The sequence below is a fragment of the Aureobasidium namibiae genome, assembly GCF_000721765.1.
Source record: "Aureobasidium namibiae CBS 147.97 unplaced genomic scaffold scaffold_11, whole genome shotgun sequence".
In the NCBI taxonomy this organism is placed as follows: domain Eukaryota; kingdom Fungi; phylum Ascomycota; class Dothideomycetes; order Dothideales; family Saccotheciaceae; genus Aureobasidium; species Aureobasidium namibiae.
The window spans coordinates 684,309-701,252 of NW_013581198.1; the positions used below are offsets into that span (position 1 = coordinate 684,309).

The following is a 16,944-nucleotide window of genomic DNA, read 5'->3' on the forward strand; positions in this document are numbered from 1 at the left end:
CACGACTCATACGCTAGCATCTGGACCCTAGCTTCTGCTACTTGGATTCCTGGTCTACCCCAGATAAACAAACTCCACCTTTTGAGCTCTCCCACCACACACACGACAGCATGGAGAGGTCTAAGGATGTCGAGGCTGGCAAGGGACCTTCTTCAATTCCCCACTGGCGCTTGGTATGGGACCAAGGTCTTATCACTGATGAGGTCATGAACTGGAACTACCCAGGCTCAGGAACTGATGAGGACCCGTACGTGGTCAACTGGATTACGAACGACCCCCGCAACCCTATGCTCTTCTCCGAGCTCAAGAAATGGGGCCTCACGATGCTCGTCGCAATTGCGACTCTAGCGGTAGCTTTTGTCTCGTCAGCTTACTCTGGTGGCATCAGACAGATTCTAGTCGAGTTCGGTGCTTCGAAGGAAGTGGGTATCCTTGGTGTTTCTCTCTTCGTTCTCGGTTTTGCCATTGGTCCCCTTCTCTGGGCGCCACTCTCCGAGATCTTCGGTCGTCAAGTGCTCTTTGTCACCACCTATGGCGGTCTGACTGCTTTCAACGCTGGAGCTGCTGGTTCTAACTCTATGGCTACTCTCATTATTCTTCGATTCTTCGCTGGTGCTATTGGATCTTCTCCTCTCACTAACGCCGGAGGTGTGATTGCCGACATGTTCTCGGCCAACGAGAGAGGTCTGGCTATGACCCTGTTTGCTGCTGCCCCTTTCATGGGACCCGTTCTTGGACCTATCGTTGGAGGCTTTGTCGGCGAGACTATTGGTTGGCGATGGGTCGAGGGTGTTATGGCCATCTTGTAAGTGTTTTTCTTCTCGGTGTGGTTTGTTCATTGACTAATTCGTTTTCTCCAGTACTGGTGTGCTCTGGATCGTCGGCTCGCTTCTCATCCCGGAGACCTACCCTCCCGTGCTCCTTCGCAAGCGTGCTGCAAAGATGTCCAAGATGACTGGCAAGGTCTACCGCAGCAAGGGCGACGTTGATCAAGGTCCCACAACTTTTGGCAAGGTTTTCAAGACCTCTCTTCTGCGTCCCTGGATCCTGCTTTTCCGCGAGCCCATCGTGTTGCTTCTGTCGATCTACATGGCTATCATTTACGGAACTCTTTACATGCTTTTCGCAGCATTCCCCATTGTCTACCAGCAAGGCAGAGGTTGGAGCCAAGGAATTGGCGGTCTGGCCTTCTTGGGAGTCGCTGTAGGCATGCTTATGGCCGTGGGATATTCGATCTGGGACAACAAGCGTTACGTCAAGATCTCTGGAGAACATGGAGGCTTTGCTCCCCCTGAGGCTCGCCTGCCTCCCTGTATCTTGGGCGGCATCTGCTTGCCCATTGGACTCTTCTGGTTCGCTTGGACCAATTCGCCCTCGATTCACTGGATAGCTTCGATTGCTGCTGGCGTACCATTTGGCTTCGGCATGGTATTGGTCTTCCTTGCTATCATGAACTTCTTGATTGACTCGTACACTATCTTTGCTGCATCTGTACTTGCAGCAAACTCTGTCCTACGTTCGCTCTTCGGTGCGGCTTTCCCTCTCTTCACCGGACAGATGTATGACAATCTTGGCATTCACTGGGCTTCCACCATCCCTGCTTTCCTCGCCCTGGTCTGTGTTCCTATGCCATTCCTTTTCTACAAATTTGGACCTCAGATTCGCGAACGTTGCAAGTACGCAAAGCAGTCCATGGACTTCATGCGTAACATGCAGAAACAGATGGCAGGAGGCGAGAGCAAAGAGGACGAGGAGAAGGAAGAACAAGAAGCCTTTGACTATTCGTATGAGGATGAATCGCATGGTGACGGCGAGACTCCCAAGTTCGAGGAGATCAAGACCGGAAACGACAGTCAGGGACTTGGTGGTGCCAGACTATCTCGCACCTCCACATATGAGCACTCACCTTACGACATCGACCGCGTCAACACACGGGAGTCATTCACCAAGCCCAGGTCTCGAGCTTCGAGCCTCCGTCGCGGTGCTTGAGCAGGCCTCATATGTTTGCGACCATCCTAGCCACTTCTTCTTTCTAAACCATTAGATACGGAGACTGTTTTCTCATTAGCGCGGCGTTCTGGGATACCAAAAGTTGGATGTCTCTTAGAGCATCATTGACGGTGTAGGAACGGGTTTTATAACGATACCACTTTAGACTCTTCTAGTACTTAATGCTTTACTGACATTTCATCGCTATTCTCAATTGTCTAGACTAGGCTCCGTGCAACACAACAAGGCTTGTGTGTGAGATTTTGCATAAATCGATGTATCTGAGAGCAGGTGCTTCTCTGAATAAGGAAGTTTGCTTTCGATCGAGGCAGTATAACGTCTTGCCATGCGCTAGACGATGGATGAGATGTCGAAAAGCTTGGGTTGTCGATGAGAGCAGAAGTGTCCCGAGCGGTTCGGCAGTCGGTTCAAAATACTCAACTAAAGCGCAAGGTGAGTAAGAATGCCTACAAGAGTAGGTCATGACTCGTCAGTACAGCATGAGCGGAAGGCATCGGCATCAGATGTATGATAGCGTTTCGGGATTTAACTTCGTGGTAATCGGACAGATGCCGCGCTAAGAGGTCCGGTGTAACAAGATATCCCTCAACACTTTTGGGCACAAAACGAAGGGTCCATCTGGGGATTGACGACAGACGATGTTGGAAGCAATGAACTCGGAGTGGTCGAAACAGCGTGGGTGAGAAGGTGGAGAAGAGTGTCAGGCCATCAATGTTCTTTGTTGGCCGGGCGCAAAGAAGCAGTTGAGGAAGCAAAGCCAAAACACGGGCAGAGCCAAAGACCCTGAATGACGTTGCGAGGGATTGGATTTTTCATGACGACGGGTCAACAGAAAAATATTGCCCCAAAGGGAGAGTTTCGGAGCAAGATGAGGTGATGAGGTGACTCGTAAACTGGCCCGTCAGGGATTCGTCGCAGATTTGATACGAATAAAGCCCCTGCCTCTTCCCCATTCTTGATTCTCTAGCTAGAGTGACGATATTGAGAAAGAGAAAACACACAATCATGGCCCTCACACTTCCGCTGGAGCTGCAACAGCAGATCTTCTCGTACCTGGACCCTTGGTCATTCTACGCATCGCGCAATGTCTGCCGGTACTGGAAGTATGCATCCAGGGATGCCGTGACGCTCGCCAACCAACTAGGACAATTGCCCATCGAACCGACAACGTGGGCCAAGAAGGCAGACTCGAAACGAAGAGAGTCGGTATACGACGAGGCGGCAAGAGCGTTGATGCTGGGCATGCGCGTCAAGGCTTCAGCACCAGCCGACGACGACGGCCTCTCAGCAAGACTCGACAAGACCAAGCTTGCTCTCTCCAGGGACGGCAGGCGAGCAGTCTCTCTCCACGACCGTACAATCACACACTACGACACGACCACATCCGAGCCCACCGTCATCTCCACACGTCCCATCAACGACCTTCGCACGGCAATGGGTGGAGGCCCGTGGTTCAAGTGCTCCCCGACGTCCATGTATGAGCTTGCTCTCTCTTCCGACGGACGCATGCTGGCCATCGCCCTGGAACGCACCGTCCAGATCTACGACCTGGACGCACCCGCCGACTCATGGCCCGTTGCCTCGTACATCACCTCGGCCACTGGCCACTACATTGCTGCTCTCGACTTCGAACACAACGACAGCTTGCTGCGAGTCCAGCTGAGCAACAAAGGCGTCGTTGTCTACCTTGGCTCGCCTCAGGAATCCAAGCCTGGCCTAGAGCACTGGCAAGAGAAGGGTGGTCTGAAGCACGCCTTCCTTGATGCTAGCAAGCTCTCCTTGCCCTCCTCAGACCCTGTTGACGGTGCTCCTGCCATCTCACAACGTTTGGCTGGCCTTCAGCTCTTGCGTCCCTTTGCCGATGGCTGGCTCATTGCTGCTCAGAAGCATGCGACCAACGTCCAATCTGGCTCATACTGTTTAGCCTATGTTCCTTTCAGCAAAATCCACGGCCACGTTCTTACCGCCGAGCGTGCTGTTACCATTCTCCAAGATCTTCCTGTCCATCTCTCCGAGCACATCCAGCACTTGTGGCACGACCTGCCTTCTGCTCACATCAACCACCCCCGTTTTGCTCTGTCACCCAACAACTCATTGTTGGCCATGTCTGAAAACAAATCGTCCTCCACTTCTACAACTCCCTCATCGAACCGCGTCTTCCTCTACCGCTTGCCATCGGCCGAGAAGCTCATGGAGACACTCAAGCCGCAACACCCTCTTTTGCAAAAGCTCGAGGCCGAGCAGGGACTCAAGTACCAGATTAAACGCCTTCCTACTAGTCTTGGGTCAATATCTGGCAAGATTCTCGATTTCACTTTCAAGTCTGGCGATAATGGTGCCAGCTCTCCACTTGCAGTCACTGCCGTCACTGATACTGGCGCCATGACCTGGACGTTGCTGGACAACTAAAAAGGTCACGCAACCGCCACATTTTTTGCATCTTTCTTTCGTCACGCCACCTTCTTCATCTCACAAACTCTACTCATTCACGATATATTAGACATTAGATTATTTGTACTTCATACAGCATTAGACGCATTATAGACGGAACCATAGACTGCATAGACGGAGTTATAGATACCCAATACATTGTATACATTCGTACAGACCTTTGTCCTGGCGTTTTCTGACGTATGACCGTTGCTTGATTCCATTCGGGACTGTACGTTTTGCAGAAAACTTGAGCTCAAATTATAACTTATACTATCGCTAGTCCGATACCCTTACTTCAACACACGCTAAACAAGAACACAATATGCAAGCTCTACCACTTCTACACCTTTACTCCACCCTTGCTTTCTTGTCAGTATAGACTTCTTCTTGATCTTCTTCTTCAGAATGCCTGCGTTTGAGACCATTCTCCTCAGCCGCCGTGGTGTCGTCAAGATCAAACGTGTTCGCATCTGGATCATGTAATGCGTTCACGATCTTCTTCGTGCCCATGTCATCGCCTTCGACGGTCTCATTCAACTCGGGATCTATCCATCCTTCTGTGTAGCTGCCTCCAAAGTCGATGATCCAAAGCTTGTCGTCTTTATCCACCATGAAGTTGTCAGCTTTGGCATCGCCCCACACAAGATCGTGTTTGTGTAGAAGCTTCACCATCTTCTCGGATTCAGTAGCCCAGCCATCGCGTTTGGACTGAGGGACATCAGAATCGAGAAGATGAGTAAGTGGCTCGGCTCCTTCGATATGTGTTTGTAGGAATCCCATGATATCGGTTCTGGAATTTGAGAAGGATACCAGACCTTTGACTTGGGGCACTCGCATCTCCTTGTGTAGGTTCAGCTTCTCGATGTGCTTCATGATCTTGATCTCGCGTTTTGTTGGCGCGGGCTGAGTTGGATCAACAACCTTGAGGAAGTAAAGGTTGTCGTTGTGCCGGACAAGGGTGGGTAGTGGGCCAGAGGTTTCGACTATTTCCAACTCTGATGCTTGGATCGAGGGTATGTTTAGATTCAGGATGTTTTTTGGTAGAGTGACATTTGGCAGGAGATTGTCCATCTTGAATCGAAGTGCAGGTGTCGCCTCCAGTTCTCTTGGTACAATGTCGCCGTCCGTGTACTGTAAAGCGTAAAAGTGTGTCGAGGGGTGGTACCAATCATATACGTTGGCTGTTTGCATCTCACTCCTTGATGGAGCGAATTTGTCGATCTCGGCTTCCAGGTGGGAGAGTATCCAGGCCTGAAGTTTCTCCTCTGAATCGTTCTCTGCTTTGTCATTGTCTTCTAGTACAACACCACTGTCATGAGATCCGGCAGTGGGACTTCTGACATTGTCCTGGCAGCCCGAACAAGTGTACCCATCCATCGAAGTCCCCTCTTCTTGGGAAATGCCAACACATCCGCCATGGAACCACTCGTCGCAGCTGTCGCAACCGATCATGAAACCCCGGTCAGATCCACGACACACGCAGTATGTTGCTTCGTCTCCATGGTCTGCCTTCGTATCTTCCGATCTTTGCGGCTGGTCTTTTTGTGAACGACCCCTGACCATCTTGATAAGCTTTGAGTACTCTTCTACAGCCTTGTCGTTCCCCTCTGCAGCACCCTTGATCCTCTTGAAATCGACAAAGGCGTGAAAACGTACTCCATTGGCGAAAACCGTTAAAGCAGAATCATCATTCTTATCGTGGAAGAAGTCGAGAACGTGAGCAGGCTTTGTCCTACGGCCTGCTGAGGATGACATGATGTATAGAAAATGATATGAATCAAATCGAAATGGGCAAGTTGAGTGATATGAGACGAAGTGTAGGATCAATGGTATACAGAATTTTCGTATCAACAACGAACACTTACATGAGGGACGCGACCTTTAACAGAAAAACCACTTTACGCGGTACCCTACGCGCTTGACTGATATCATTTCTGAAAGCAACATATCAAGGGCGTCATGGTTCCTGAATCTGCACAAGAATATCGATACATTTCCCGATCGGGCACTGTGATTGCGAGATTAGGTTTGAGATCAGATCTCGCGAACGAACGTGTCATCATCGTGTTTTCCAGCCATGCGATGACGCCAATTTTTACGACCCTCTCTTTCGTCATGGCTCCTGTTATACTCGAACAAACAACTGACAAGCAGAACTCGTCTCTACAATGTAGGCCTTCACATTGAGCACGACCTCGAGGCGTCCTGGATGATACATTAGAGACATATGCGTCACTGCTGGACTTCTCATTCTTACCGTAAGTAGTTTCCAATGTCAAATTTCACTCCATCAACCAATAGCAGCTCAGCTAGCTTATCTTCATTGGTCTAGTGGTCATGATTTCCGCTTGTCAAGAGTAGTTTCTCGTCAAGCGCGGGAGACCAGGGTTCGATTCCCTGATGGAGAGCATATCGTTTTGCTGCTTGTCACATCTGTGAGGAGCCTCTACAGAACTCTTTTGGTTCATTGACGAGGTCCCTCAATTCATCTTGATGGTGTGTCCTCTGAACGCGTTGTCTTTTTGCCAGTTGTGTGGGGTAGATATCCAGACATCGTGCGATTGAGAAATTATTTTCGACAGCTGCTGTGAACTTCTCACATACAACCCTTATTCAATTGTTTCTTGTGGATCTTCATGTATGATGATCACTCGCACTATGCTATTCGATTTCATCAATCATCTTGTCGTGTTTTAAGGGTCTTCATGAGAAAGGTTTCGTATTGAACATTGTGATGCTTGCTAGCACTCATGGGAATTTATAGGTCTTGACCTGATGATCACCTAGCGGCAGCGAACGCTCTTCCACCGCTTATCATCCTTCCCGTCTCGTCGAGGGTCACTGGCCATGCAAGCTTGGAAGAAACGCGCAAACACCTAAGAGGAATTGTTGGCGCGTGATCTGCTTGCAAAAGACGGGCCCCCCGATGCTCCGTACCTTCGTGGTTGATTCTGAGTCCACGTACCTCGTTCCGTGCACATGAGCTGCCTCATATAAGCCTTGCTGCCTGCTGTTTCGAAACTTTCGTGGCGACACGCGCTACCCGTGTGATGCTGCAAGTCTGCGGTTGCCTTGTCACAGCGATGGTGGGAGAGTATGAGAATGATCAGCACCACTCGGCGACAGAATCCCGACCATGTAATGCATGGCGGCTTGGGCGCAGGAGCGAAGACTTCTCATCCAATTGTCGATTTATCTATATGAGGTGGGCGCTTATCGGATATCGATAGGCTGAAAAAGATTCAACACCAACAACAGGCTTAGGCGCTGTTGTGATAATCTCGCAAGTAGGATCCAAGACGCGTGCAGACCTGCATAGGGTGTAAAGCCACTGCTTCCAACGAGGTAAGGAGTCTTTACTTTGCATCCTGAACTGATCAGCACGATTGTCTCCTTTACACACTTCCATTGATTTGTACACCATGTCGCTCGAGATACTAGAGCCCAACAGTCTCCACGTTGTCATCCATCTACGCAGCGATCCACCAGAGCAATCCGTTTTCAGATGTCGCGATCTGGCGGCTCTAGAACAGGAGGTGCTCGATTTCGGCAATTCCAATGATAAATCGGCGTGTCTGAACCACCAACCACGACCACTGTTTCGCTCTGCTCTATGCGGCATCTGAACAGATCGGTTCTACACAATGCTTGGGTTGGGTAGGTGCTGGTTTAGACCCACAGCAGCGAAGTTTGAAGGCTAGACGCAGGAGACGTCTTTGCTGTTCTTTTGTAGAGGTTCGCTTAGAGATGTCCGTATCAAATTCTCGCCGTAACGGTGTCTTAGCGTTGCAAGTTTACTACGAGCCAGTGTCTGAAAAGTGTGCCGGAGTTAGGTCGATGGCCCCTAAACATGGCTGGCCAGAGACCATGGCGTTCAGGCTACCACCCGATAGTATATCCACTGGTGAGATTGAAAAGTGCGCGTTCAGCCTCACGGTAAACCAGGTATCTATGACCTCCAAGCTTGACAACAAAGTCGTACCACCAAGAGCTCTCGGGGACGAGTCGGAGAGCAGTGGTAAACTCCCAGTATTCGGGGTACCAACCGGCAGATTCCCAATCGAGCAGTCCCGAGACATGTCCATTGTGAACGAGAATGTTGTGATGCTTGAAATCGCCGTGGGTGTAGACAATTTCGTGTCTGTCGTTGAAGAGCTTGTCGGTTGCGCTCTTGAGCTTCGGGAATCTTTCCTCGTCTTCGTACATGTCATGTCCGCCGGGGTAGAGCAAGTAGTCATTCATCTGCTGCTCCGAGTCGAAAGGGCCCATCTTTGTAAAGGGTACGCGAACACTTCTGATATGAGTTCCTGATGATGAACATATCCGATTCTCGCCCCATGGACTATCCCATTTTCGCATCGAAGAGAGGTAGGCCTCTAGCTCGAACAGGACGGTATTTCTCTCCGCAGGAGTGAGACTCTCGTATACCTGCCCCAATTGACGTCCTGGTAGACGAGTCATGAGTATGGATACCGGTGCATGTGGCGTATCAGATTGTTCGCCATAGCAAATGACCCTAGGCACAGGCATGCCGGCCTTACGAACGGCTTCCATAGCGAGGACTTCTTCTAGGCGTGTTCCATCTGACCACTTCAGGAGGAGTCCGAAAGGCAGTTGCGCGATTTGGCCACTGAACGGGATATTGTACCAGCGACAGTAATGTTCAGAGAAAGAAAGAAGTAGATTTCTGTGCACGAAGCCCCAGAATTGCGCGACGATGGAAGGAGAGGCTCGCCCAAGCGGCTGCATTTGAAGATTAGGGGAGACTTTGTACTTATAGGGCCAGGTGAAGGCAGGCGAGAACAGGTTCCACATCTTGGTCCTTGAAAGGTACAGAGATATGACTTTGCTAGAGTGGAGCAGCAGAGTTCAGGGCAGGTTGTTGCAAAGCGAGAACAGCCAAGTGCAACGGAATAGAGTGGTGTTGAGCGTCGTTAAATGCAACCTGTGACTCAAGCCGCTCATAACAGAAGAAGGGACGCTTGTCTGATACACATGATTTGTGTAGCACGAGACAACCTCAATTTCTCTGTCTGTCATTGGTGCTCGTGCGTGCGGGATTGCCGAATGCTGTGCGAGCACAACAATTCATCAGGAATGTCAGAGCCGAGATACGCAGTCCGTAAGCCCCGCAATATAACTTCTAACTAAGGATGTACACAGCCAGTACAGCCAGGCGCTTAGAGCCAGAACAGGACCGCATCAGCGTACACTCAGACAGAGTATTGACCATAGCTTGGAGCTGGGCACAGACCTGTGCGCCTACATGTTCTGACAAGCCCTAGAGCTCCAAAAAGATCTCAGATTGCCGCGACCCAGGTGACCCTGTCCTGACTGCGCTACTAATCCAATGACCCAAGCCTCAAACATCGTTCACGCATTAATGCTTCATCGATCGTCGTTCCTGCCTGTCAACTGATTGCTAGCCGTTAGGATAGGTCCCGCTATCATGCGCAGATGTCAGTTGTTGCAACATTTCGCTTACAGCCTTACGTACACTCAAGTCTTGTGATATCCGAAACAAGTCAGTAGGCTCATAGCACGTGTGTGTGTGTCTAGAGGTCGGTTCGCATCAAAGTACCAGGGAGATGTTGGCTCATTGAGACCGGAAAGAATCGTCGTATTGAATGTTGCTGAATCTCTATGAGACTGTAGATTGTCGACAGTCGTAGACGAAGACAAACCATTCGACATGCTCTCTCTCAGACCTCAATCAACACTGGCAAAGGGCTGTGTGGTTTACAGGCTCTGGAAAATGGCAATATCTGAGGAGAGTGACAAATCTACCCACTGAGAAAGGTAGAGGACTCTGAAGTTGTACTCTAGTCTGACTCTTACACATGACCTGCCTTTTGGCGTTGCGCCTCAGCCTGCAACACAGCGAATCTCCTGCTTCCAACGGCCATGCACTTTGGTCCACATACTGCTACTACTTATCGCCGCGTTATCCGCCAAAGACATGGCGAACAATGATGGGAGAAGACTAGATTAAAAACTCCTTGTTCGAGCCAAGATTGGCTGCAGAAAGTTGGAAGACGACGTCACTCACAAGCGCTGGTGCTGTTTCGTCTCGGCTTTTGGTGAGTCTGCGATTGTGTTTTTTTGACAACACATCAGACAAGGAAGCTGTATATAAGGGAAGATCGTTCTGCTCTATTCATTTGCCCCGTCTCCCATGAATCATCCCTTTACTTGAATTCAGCAATTCTTCACACTCATCATGGTCGCGTCTCTACCCTTCGAGCTGGTCAACAACAGCAACTCCAGCAACGTGTGGGCTTATATCACAGGCATCAACATTGCTGATGGAAGACGTGTGCTGTTACAAGCAGACGGCAAAACGCCTTATTATCTCGAAAACGTGTCTGCAATTGGATCGGAGCTGGCGCAAGACTGTGCCATTCCGCTCGGACAGCCAGGAAACACTGTAACCGCTACCGTGCCTCAGATTGCAGGCGGTCGTGTATGGTTCTCCATCGATAGCAAGTTAAACTTTCTGCTGAATCCCGGACCTGCCCTTGTCGAGCCTTCGGTGCTCAATCCTAGCGATCCGAATGCAAAGGTCAACTTTGGATTCTGCGAATTCACGCTTAATGACGCTCAGCTGTATGCAAACATCAGCTATGTCGATTTCGTGTCCAATGTTCCTATCGCCATCACACTAAAAAACTCAGCTGGTGCGATACAGCATGTATCTGGCATGGCCTCTGATGGTCTTGAAAGAGTGTGTGCAGATCTAAAAACCCAAGCACAGAAGGACGGAAAGCCATGGGACAAACTGATTGTGCAGGAAAATGGACAAAATTTCCGTGTCCTCAACCCATCTCACGGAGACGCCGTTGGAGCAAGCTTTGCAGGATACTATGAGCCGTATGTCGACGAGGTCTGGAGTTATTACAGCGCAGACTCGAGAATGTTCAAGGTCGACACTCAGGCAGGCCCTGGTGTTCTCGATGCCAAGGTGTCAAACAACCAGTTGCTCGTTGGCGAAGAGGCTTTCGACAAGCCAAACACTGCAGACATCTTTGGATGTAACAGTGGACCGTTTACCACTGGGCCCAATGGCACCCGCAACGCCATCATCCCTCGTCTTGCAGCTGGCTTCATCCGTACCACGCTGGTGTCTCAGACTCAACAACCGTCGGACCCATCGACCTACTACAAGAGTGATCCGACCAACCACTACTGTCGAATTGTGCACGAGCACAACCTCGACCAGAAAGGCTACGGGTTTGCATATGACGACGTGCAGCCGGAAGGAGGAGTGGATCAGTCTGGCAAAGTCAACGATGGCGCACCTGCTCTCTTCACGATTGCTGTGGGAGGCAACAAAGCGTATGTTGGAGATTCAGCTCCTGGAGCTGCTAGTAAAGTGATGGAAGAAGAGTCTGAGTCTGCTCGGCAGCCCGAGTCTGGTGCTGGTCATCAAGAGAACGGGCAGCAGCAGCCGATGCAGGAGAGCGCACCGCCAGCTCCAGAGCGAAAGAGCAGTGGACTCCGTGGTAAGCTTAGCGGTTGGAAGAAGAAGTTCTCGCAGTAGAAGTGTTGGCGACAAATGCCTGCATCGAAGTTGGTATCGAATTTTGACAGACGGCAAACCTTTGATTATCATGAAATAAGGCTAGTATCGCATACGAGTTTGTTCCTTTCTATACACGGGAAATTGTCACGTAGACAGCCACAGAAAGGCACACTTCGTTGGCTCATGGGGAGGATATTGGAGACGATGGTCCCGGGCGGAGTGAGATTCCCAAGTTCTTGTGATTCCATGTCAGACAGGTCTTGGCACCGAAACGCGAGGTGCATGTTTGGAACAAGCTGCAGCTATCTAGTTTTGCTTGTATTCGCGTCTTAACGAGCTGTCAAGGAGCATACGGTACTAGCAGTCTCAGTAACACACTGTCCATTACTCTCTGTGAGAGTCAGTCGCTCGTGCGCGGCCAAGCACAATGGCGCCCATTACAAGGAAAAGCGTCAGCTCTGGCGCATCCAAGCCCGTCCATCGCAAGGTTAGTACCAACTAACCACAACTCCATCTCTGTTGCCAGTTCTGACTCGTTCGTGAACCGCACAGCCCTCTCAAGCCAACACGAACTCGATTGTCGACGCTGCTCGCTCCAACAGCTTCTCCACGCCCCAGGTGCCTTTTCCTGCCGCTCATTTACCTCGATCCAACCGCTAACCACATCCCGTCAGAATTCCGACCTCCACCAATCCGCTCTCGTACCCTCTAGCCAGCTCATTGACCAAATCAACCCCTTGCGCGACATGGCTGATCGTGTCGGTCGCGAAGTCGACCACTTTGCAGAGACACTCGATAAATTCAACTCCCGTCTACATGGACAGGATGCATATCGTACTGCCCTCGATCTGACAATGGAATACAAGGACTTTGCCGACACCATGGTCAAGAAGCTGAAGAAACGCCACGACGCTCAGCGCGTCAATGACATGAAGAACGAATTTGGCAAGAGGATCACCATGTCTCCCATCAGAAGCTCCAGTCTCTCTGCTCCAGTCGGCCCCGTCACCCACAACGATGCTGACCAAGACATCCCCGCCCAAACTTCTCTCGAAACCTTGAGACAATGGCAAGCCGAACGCGACACCTGGGAGTTGTTTCGTATCATGCTCCAAGAACGATACTCGCCCGAGAAGCACATTCGCCAGCAAGAGAAGGAAGCAAGGTTGGCAGAGTTAGGCATGCCGAATACATACACATCTGACTCGGACATTTGGGAACGCTTCACTCTGGACAACGACTCGGCCAGAGAGCGACATCTGGTCCTTCAATGGCTACAGGGGGCTGCCAACCACGGCGGGAGCGATATCGAAGCTATTGCCGAGGAACTCGAGAAAAAGTCAGGCCGAGGAACAGGCATCTGGTCCAATGGCTGGATGGAGACGCGTGAGAGGATCAAAGGAACAAAAAGAATGCGTCTATTCTCGACTGCCTCGTCTGACATGCTTGATGTGAAGCGTACGCACAGCAATGAACCCCTGGTATCTTCTCTAGACCCGGATGCACCGATTCGCCAGTATCGCGTTCTGGAGAAGGCAGACGAATACTCGGAAAGAGCCCTATGGATGACTTGCTGGGAGATGCTAAGGCGCGGTCACTCATGGTACGACATCTGCCAATGGTGCTCTGAACGTAACCAAAGTTGGCGTGCTGCAAGCATGGCTGCCTGCGCTGACTCGGACATGGACGTCGCTCTACCAGGTCTCTCGGCTGGTTCGCTCTGGCGTCGTATGTGTTACGCCTTGACACAGCAATCGGGCTTGGATGAGTATGAAGCCGCTGTGTATGGTGTGCTGAGTGGCGATCTGGACTCGGTCAAGCGTGTGTGCCAGAGCTGGGACGACTATATCTTCGCTCACTACAATTCCCTTCTGATCGGACAACTGGAGGAATACTTGCAAAAAAGCTTCCCGGAAAAGTTTGCATCTGGTATCGCCTCAAAGTTCCCCATCTTCGACTCTCTCAGGCACCATGGCAACCAAAATGACATTTCTCGAAGTTTGATCAGGCGCCTCAATGAGCAGTCTTCCACCTCGCAAGAAGCCAAGAGACCCCTCAAGTTGCTGCAAGGCAGTCTCATCGCGGACAACTTTGCCGATTTGTGCAAGAACCTCGCAACGGCCATCTCGGATGCTGCATGGTACCAAACAACTTCGACCACCATAGCTCCTCTGCGTACGGCTGTCTCTCCAGATTCTCAGCGGGAGAGCGTCATCTTCAACGACTATGATGCTTTACGTATTGTTACTCACATGGTACTGATGTTGCGTGAATTCCACGAGCCCCTCTCAGACACAAAATCCGACCCCGAAGCTCTGGACAACATTACCGCTGCCTATATTCAACTCCTACGCGCTGCAGGTAGATGGGAACTCACATCTGTATACGCATCAAGAATGTCACCTGGTCGTGGCATCAAGTCACTTGCACAGACCATGACCGATGTACAAGACCTTCAGGAGAAGATGCACTTTACCAAGCTCATGTCGACATACGGTATCGATGCTGTAGCTGTCTTGACCGAACAGGCCAAGTATCTTATGGAAGAAGTGCTACCGAAGAGGCCCGCGGAACAGGATAATCTGAAAATTATCGAGAACACCAAAGAGGAACTTCATCCTGGCCAAAGGATAAAGCTGGATTTTGTGGAAGAAGCAAAAGGCGGCGAAGGCATTGCCGACCACCTTGCCGTTTTCCATCTTATGGAGGGCCATTGGGATGTCTCGTTCCAGACTCTTGCCTATGCTTGCAGGAAGTTGCTGCGTAAGTCACAGACGCTCTGCCACGATCGGAGACTCGTACTAACAATCTCCATAGTCAATGGTTGCTTCCAAGAAGCGTCACGCCTGGTGGATCAATTGTCTTTCGACTTGTTGTGTACAGCAAAATCACGGCCTATCCTTGGAACATCAGTCAACGTCATGGACCGTGAGGAAACGGCTTTACTTCCTCAAGACGTTGAGCATGCAGCAAAACTACGCGTCCTCCAAAAGCAATGCAGAGGATACTATGAGCTCAGTTTGCTGGTGAAGGCAGTGGATGCTCTGGACGCTTGGAGAACGGTGGAGCATGATTATGCCACGTAAGTACAAGTGTACGTGTTGCTGCCTGCGCGTACTGACTGCGAATTTAGTAAGGTGCCGCGACCCAGTTCACTGCCAGCCAAGGTCAAAACAACCTTCGAGAACACCTGCGCTGCGGTCGAGCCTGTACTGAGTGGTATTCTCGTGCACGCAAAGGATGGTAAGCAAATACTCGTTGCTGTAGGAACAACAGCTCAACTGACTTGAAAGCAGAAGATGAGGCCGCCGACTTGGTCAAGATTCGCAACTGGTATCTTCCTGAGGTTGTGCTGGCATACAACACAGTCCTTTGCGCGGGCGCTCACATGATCAGCCGTGAACATCTCTTGAGGAGTATGGAGCTGGCAAACGATGTTGCCAACGACAAGACTGGTCTTGCAGAGTGCTTCATCGAGTCTGGCCGTATGCGCGAGCTGGTCATTGCATTCGCTCAATCCAGTGAGACCATGTTGAAGCTGAACGAGATGAACCAGGGCAAGCGTGAGAGGAAGAACAAGGCAGGCAAGAACCTCGACATCTGGGAGATCAAGACATAAAAAGTGATCACCGAGTAAGAGCTGTACATTCAGACAAACATTGAGTGCATGACTACATTCCCAAAGCATCATGTACATGGTTTTGCACTGATGTGAATGTGCTGGAGATCTGAAACGTGACGGAAGGTGGGGGTGCAAACCAAGTGTGGGGTAGTTCAAGTACTCGTAGCCCAAATGATGGCATCTGACGATTTTACGGCCTCGATTGAGAAGAAGGAAACAGCGGAGCATTTGCAGATTACGAATCATCTTCGCATTATTCACTGCTCTCACGTAAGTCTCGAGCTACATAAACCAGGCCTCAGTCACAGATGCTGAACACTCAACGCAGCTCCCATCACCAGTCACAATCTCATCCAGCTCATATCCAAGGCCAACACACCCGGCTTTTCATCATGTCAAAGACGATTGAAGACAACGGTTGGACAGCAGTCCCAAGAAGCCTCGAAAAACTGCTTGCCACTCGCAGAAACCCCAAGTCAAAGCCAATACCGCTTCGCGTCGAGGACATGCCGTTACCGAGCAGCCCTGTCGTAGACATTGTCATGAAGCACGCAAAACATCACCTGCCCAAGCAGACCTTCAGCCACAGCATGCGCGTCTACTACTACGGTACGTCAAAGCCCCTTCTACCAACGCCATTGACTCTGTCAACTTGTTACACGACATGACAATCAACTGACACAATGACACCTCAGGCCAAGCAATTGCTATGCAGCACTTTCCCGAATGGCGCTACAGCCCAGAAACATACTTGCTGGCCAGCTTGCTCCACGACATTGGCACCACAGATGCAAACATGTCTTCTACACAACTGAGCTTCGAATTCCAAGGTGGCATGCAAGCATTAAAGCTCTTGATCCAGAACGGTGCACCTCAATCGACTGCCGAGTCGGTCTGTGAGACCATCATCCGTCATCAGGATGTGGGCGAGACTGGCAACATAAGTACCTTGACTGCTGTGATACACTTTGCGACATTGCTCGACAATGCGGGTAAGAATCCCGAGTTGCTGCACAAGGACACGGTTGAGAGTGTTGTGCATGCTTGGCCTAGAGAGGGATGGACTGGCTGCTTTGCTGCTACCGTGAGGAAGGAGACTGAACTCAAGCCTTGGTCGCATACGACAAAGATTGAGGGCTTTGCGGAGATGGTCGAGGCGAACGAGACGATGCGTCCCTATGATTGAGGTTCATGGATGGTAGGAGAAACAGTGGATAGTCTTCACTGTAAACAAATGGCTCGCAGGGGACATGGCTTTGTTCCTTGAACGTGTGGTCTGATTTTATAGCTACGCACATTGCTCTGTGCCGTCATTACAAAGCTTAGTGGAAGAGAAGAAGAACAGCGTAATATATAC

At 50.6% G+C, this 16,944-nt stretch overlaps 7 protein-coding genes across 7 annotated transcripts; 5 read left to right on the plus strand and 2 right to left on the minus strand.

Annotated features, from left to right (window-relative positions):
• Nucleotides 1-110: 110 nt before the first annotated feature.
• Nucleotides 111-1,989, plus strand: M436DRAFT_49069 (MFS multidrug transporter; the record flags this gene model as incomplete). Its single annotated transcript, XM_013570660.1, has 2 exons — nucleotides 111-805; nucleotides 861-1,989. 2 exons carry the CDS (start codon nucleotides 111-113, stop codon nucleotides 1,987-1,989), a joined length of 1,824 nt encoding a protein of 607 aa, XP_013426114.1.
• A 981-nt stretch (nucleotides 1,990-2,970) lies between these two features.
• On the plus strand, nucleotides 2,971-4,419 carry M436DRAFT_49894 (uncharacterized protein; the record flags this gene model as incomplete). Its single annotated transcript, XM_013570829.1, has 1 exon — nucleotides 2,971-4,419. A coding segment is annotated over one exon (1,449 nt), but the record flags the coding sequence as incomplete, so codon positions are not given.
• Nucleotides 4,420-4,791: 372 nt separating this feature from the next.
• On the minus strand, nucleotides 4,792-6,198 carry M436DRAFT_49877 (uncharacterized protein; the record flags this gene model as incomplete). Its single annotated transcript, XM_013570822.1, has 2 exons — nucleotides 4,792-5,776; nucleotides 5,921-6,198. The coding sequence occupies 2 exons, from the start codon at nucleotides 6,196-6,198 to the stop codon at nucleotides 4,792-4,794; spliced, it is 1,263 nt and encodes a 420-aa protein (XP_013426276.1).
• Nucleotides 6,199-8,322: 2,124 nt separating this feature from the next.
• M436DRAFT_83066 (APH-domain-containing protein) lies at nucleotides 8,323-9,258 on the minus strand (the record flags this gene model as incomplete). Its single annotated transcript, XM_013570983.1, has 1 exon — nucleotides 8,323-9,258. One exon carries the CDS (start codon nucleotides 9,256-9,258, stop codon nucleotides 8,323-8,325), a length of 936 nt encoding a protein of 311 aa, XP_013426437.1.
• A 1,405-nt stretch (nucleotides 9,259-10,663) lies between these two features.
• On the plus strand, nucleotides 10,664-11,983 carry M436DRAFT_49476 (uncharacterized protein; the record flags this gene model as incomplete). The annotated part of the gene is made up of 1 exon (XM_013570746.1): nucleotides 10,664-11,983. One exon carries the CDS (start codon nucleotides 10,664-10,666, stop codon nucleotides 11,981-11,983), a length of 1,320 nt encoding a protein of 439 aa, XP_013426200.1.
• A 409-nt stretch (nucleotides 11,984-12,392) lies between these two features.
• On the plus strand, nucleotides 12,393-15,255 carry M436DRAFT_49509 (uncharacterized protein; the record flags this gene model as incomplete). Its single annotated transcript, XM_013570754.1, has 5 exons — nucleotides 12,393-12,452; nucleotides 12,518-12,583; nucleotides 12,640-14,728; nucleotides 14,783-15,047; nucleotides 15,099-15,255. 5 exons carry the CDS (start codon nucleotides 12,393-12,395, stop codon nucleotides 15,253-15,255), a joined length of 2,637 nt encoding a protein of 878 aa, XP_013426208.1.
• Nucleotides 15,256-15,979: 724 nt separating this feature from the next.
• M436DRAFT_64952 (cyanamide hydratase) lies at nucleotides 15,980-16,773 on the plus strand (the record flags this gene model as incomplete). The annotated part of the gene is made up of 2 exons (XM_013570892.1): nucleotides 15,980-16,196; nucleotides 16,283-16,773. 2 exons carry the CDS (start codon nucleotides 15,980-15,982, stop codon nucleotides 16,771-16,773), a joined length of 708 nt encoding a protein of 235 aa, XP_013426346.1.
• Nucleotides 16,774-16,944: the final 171 nt, after the last annotated feature.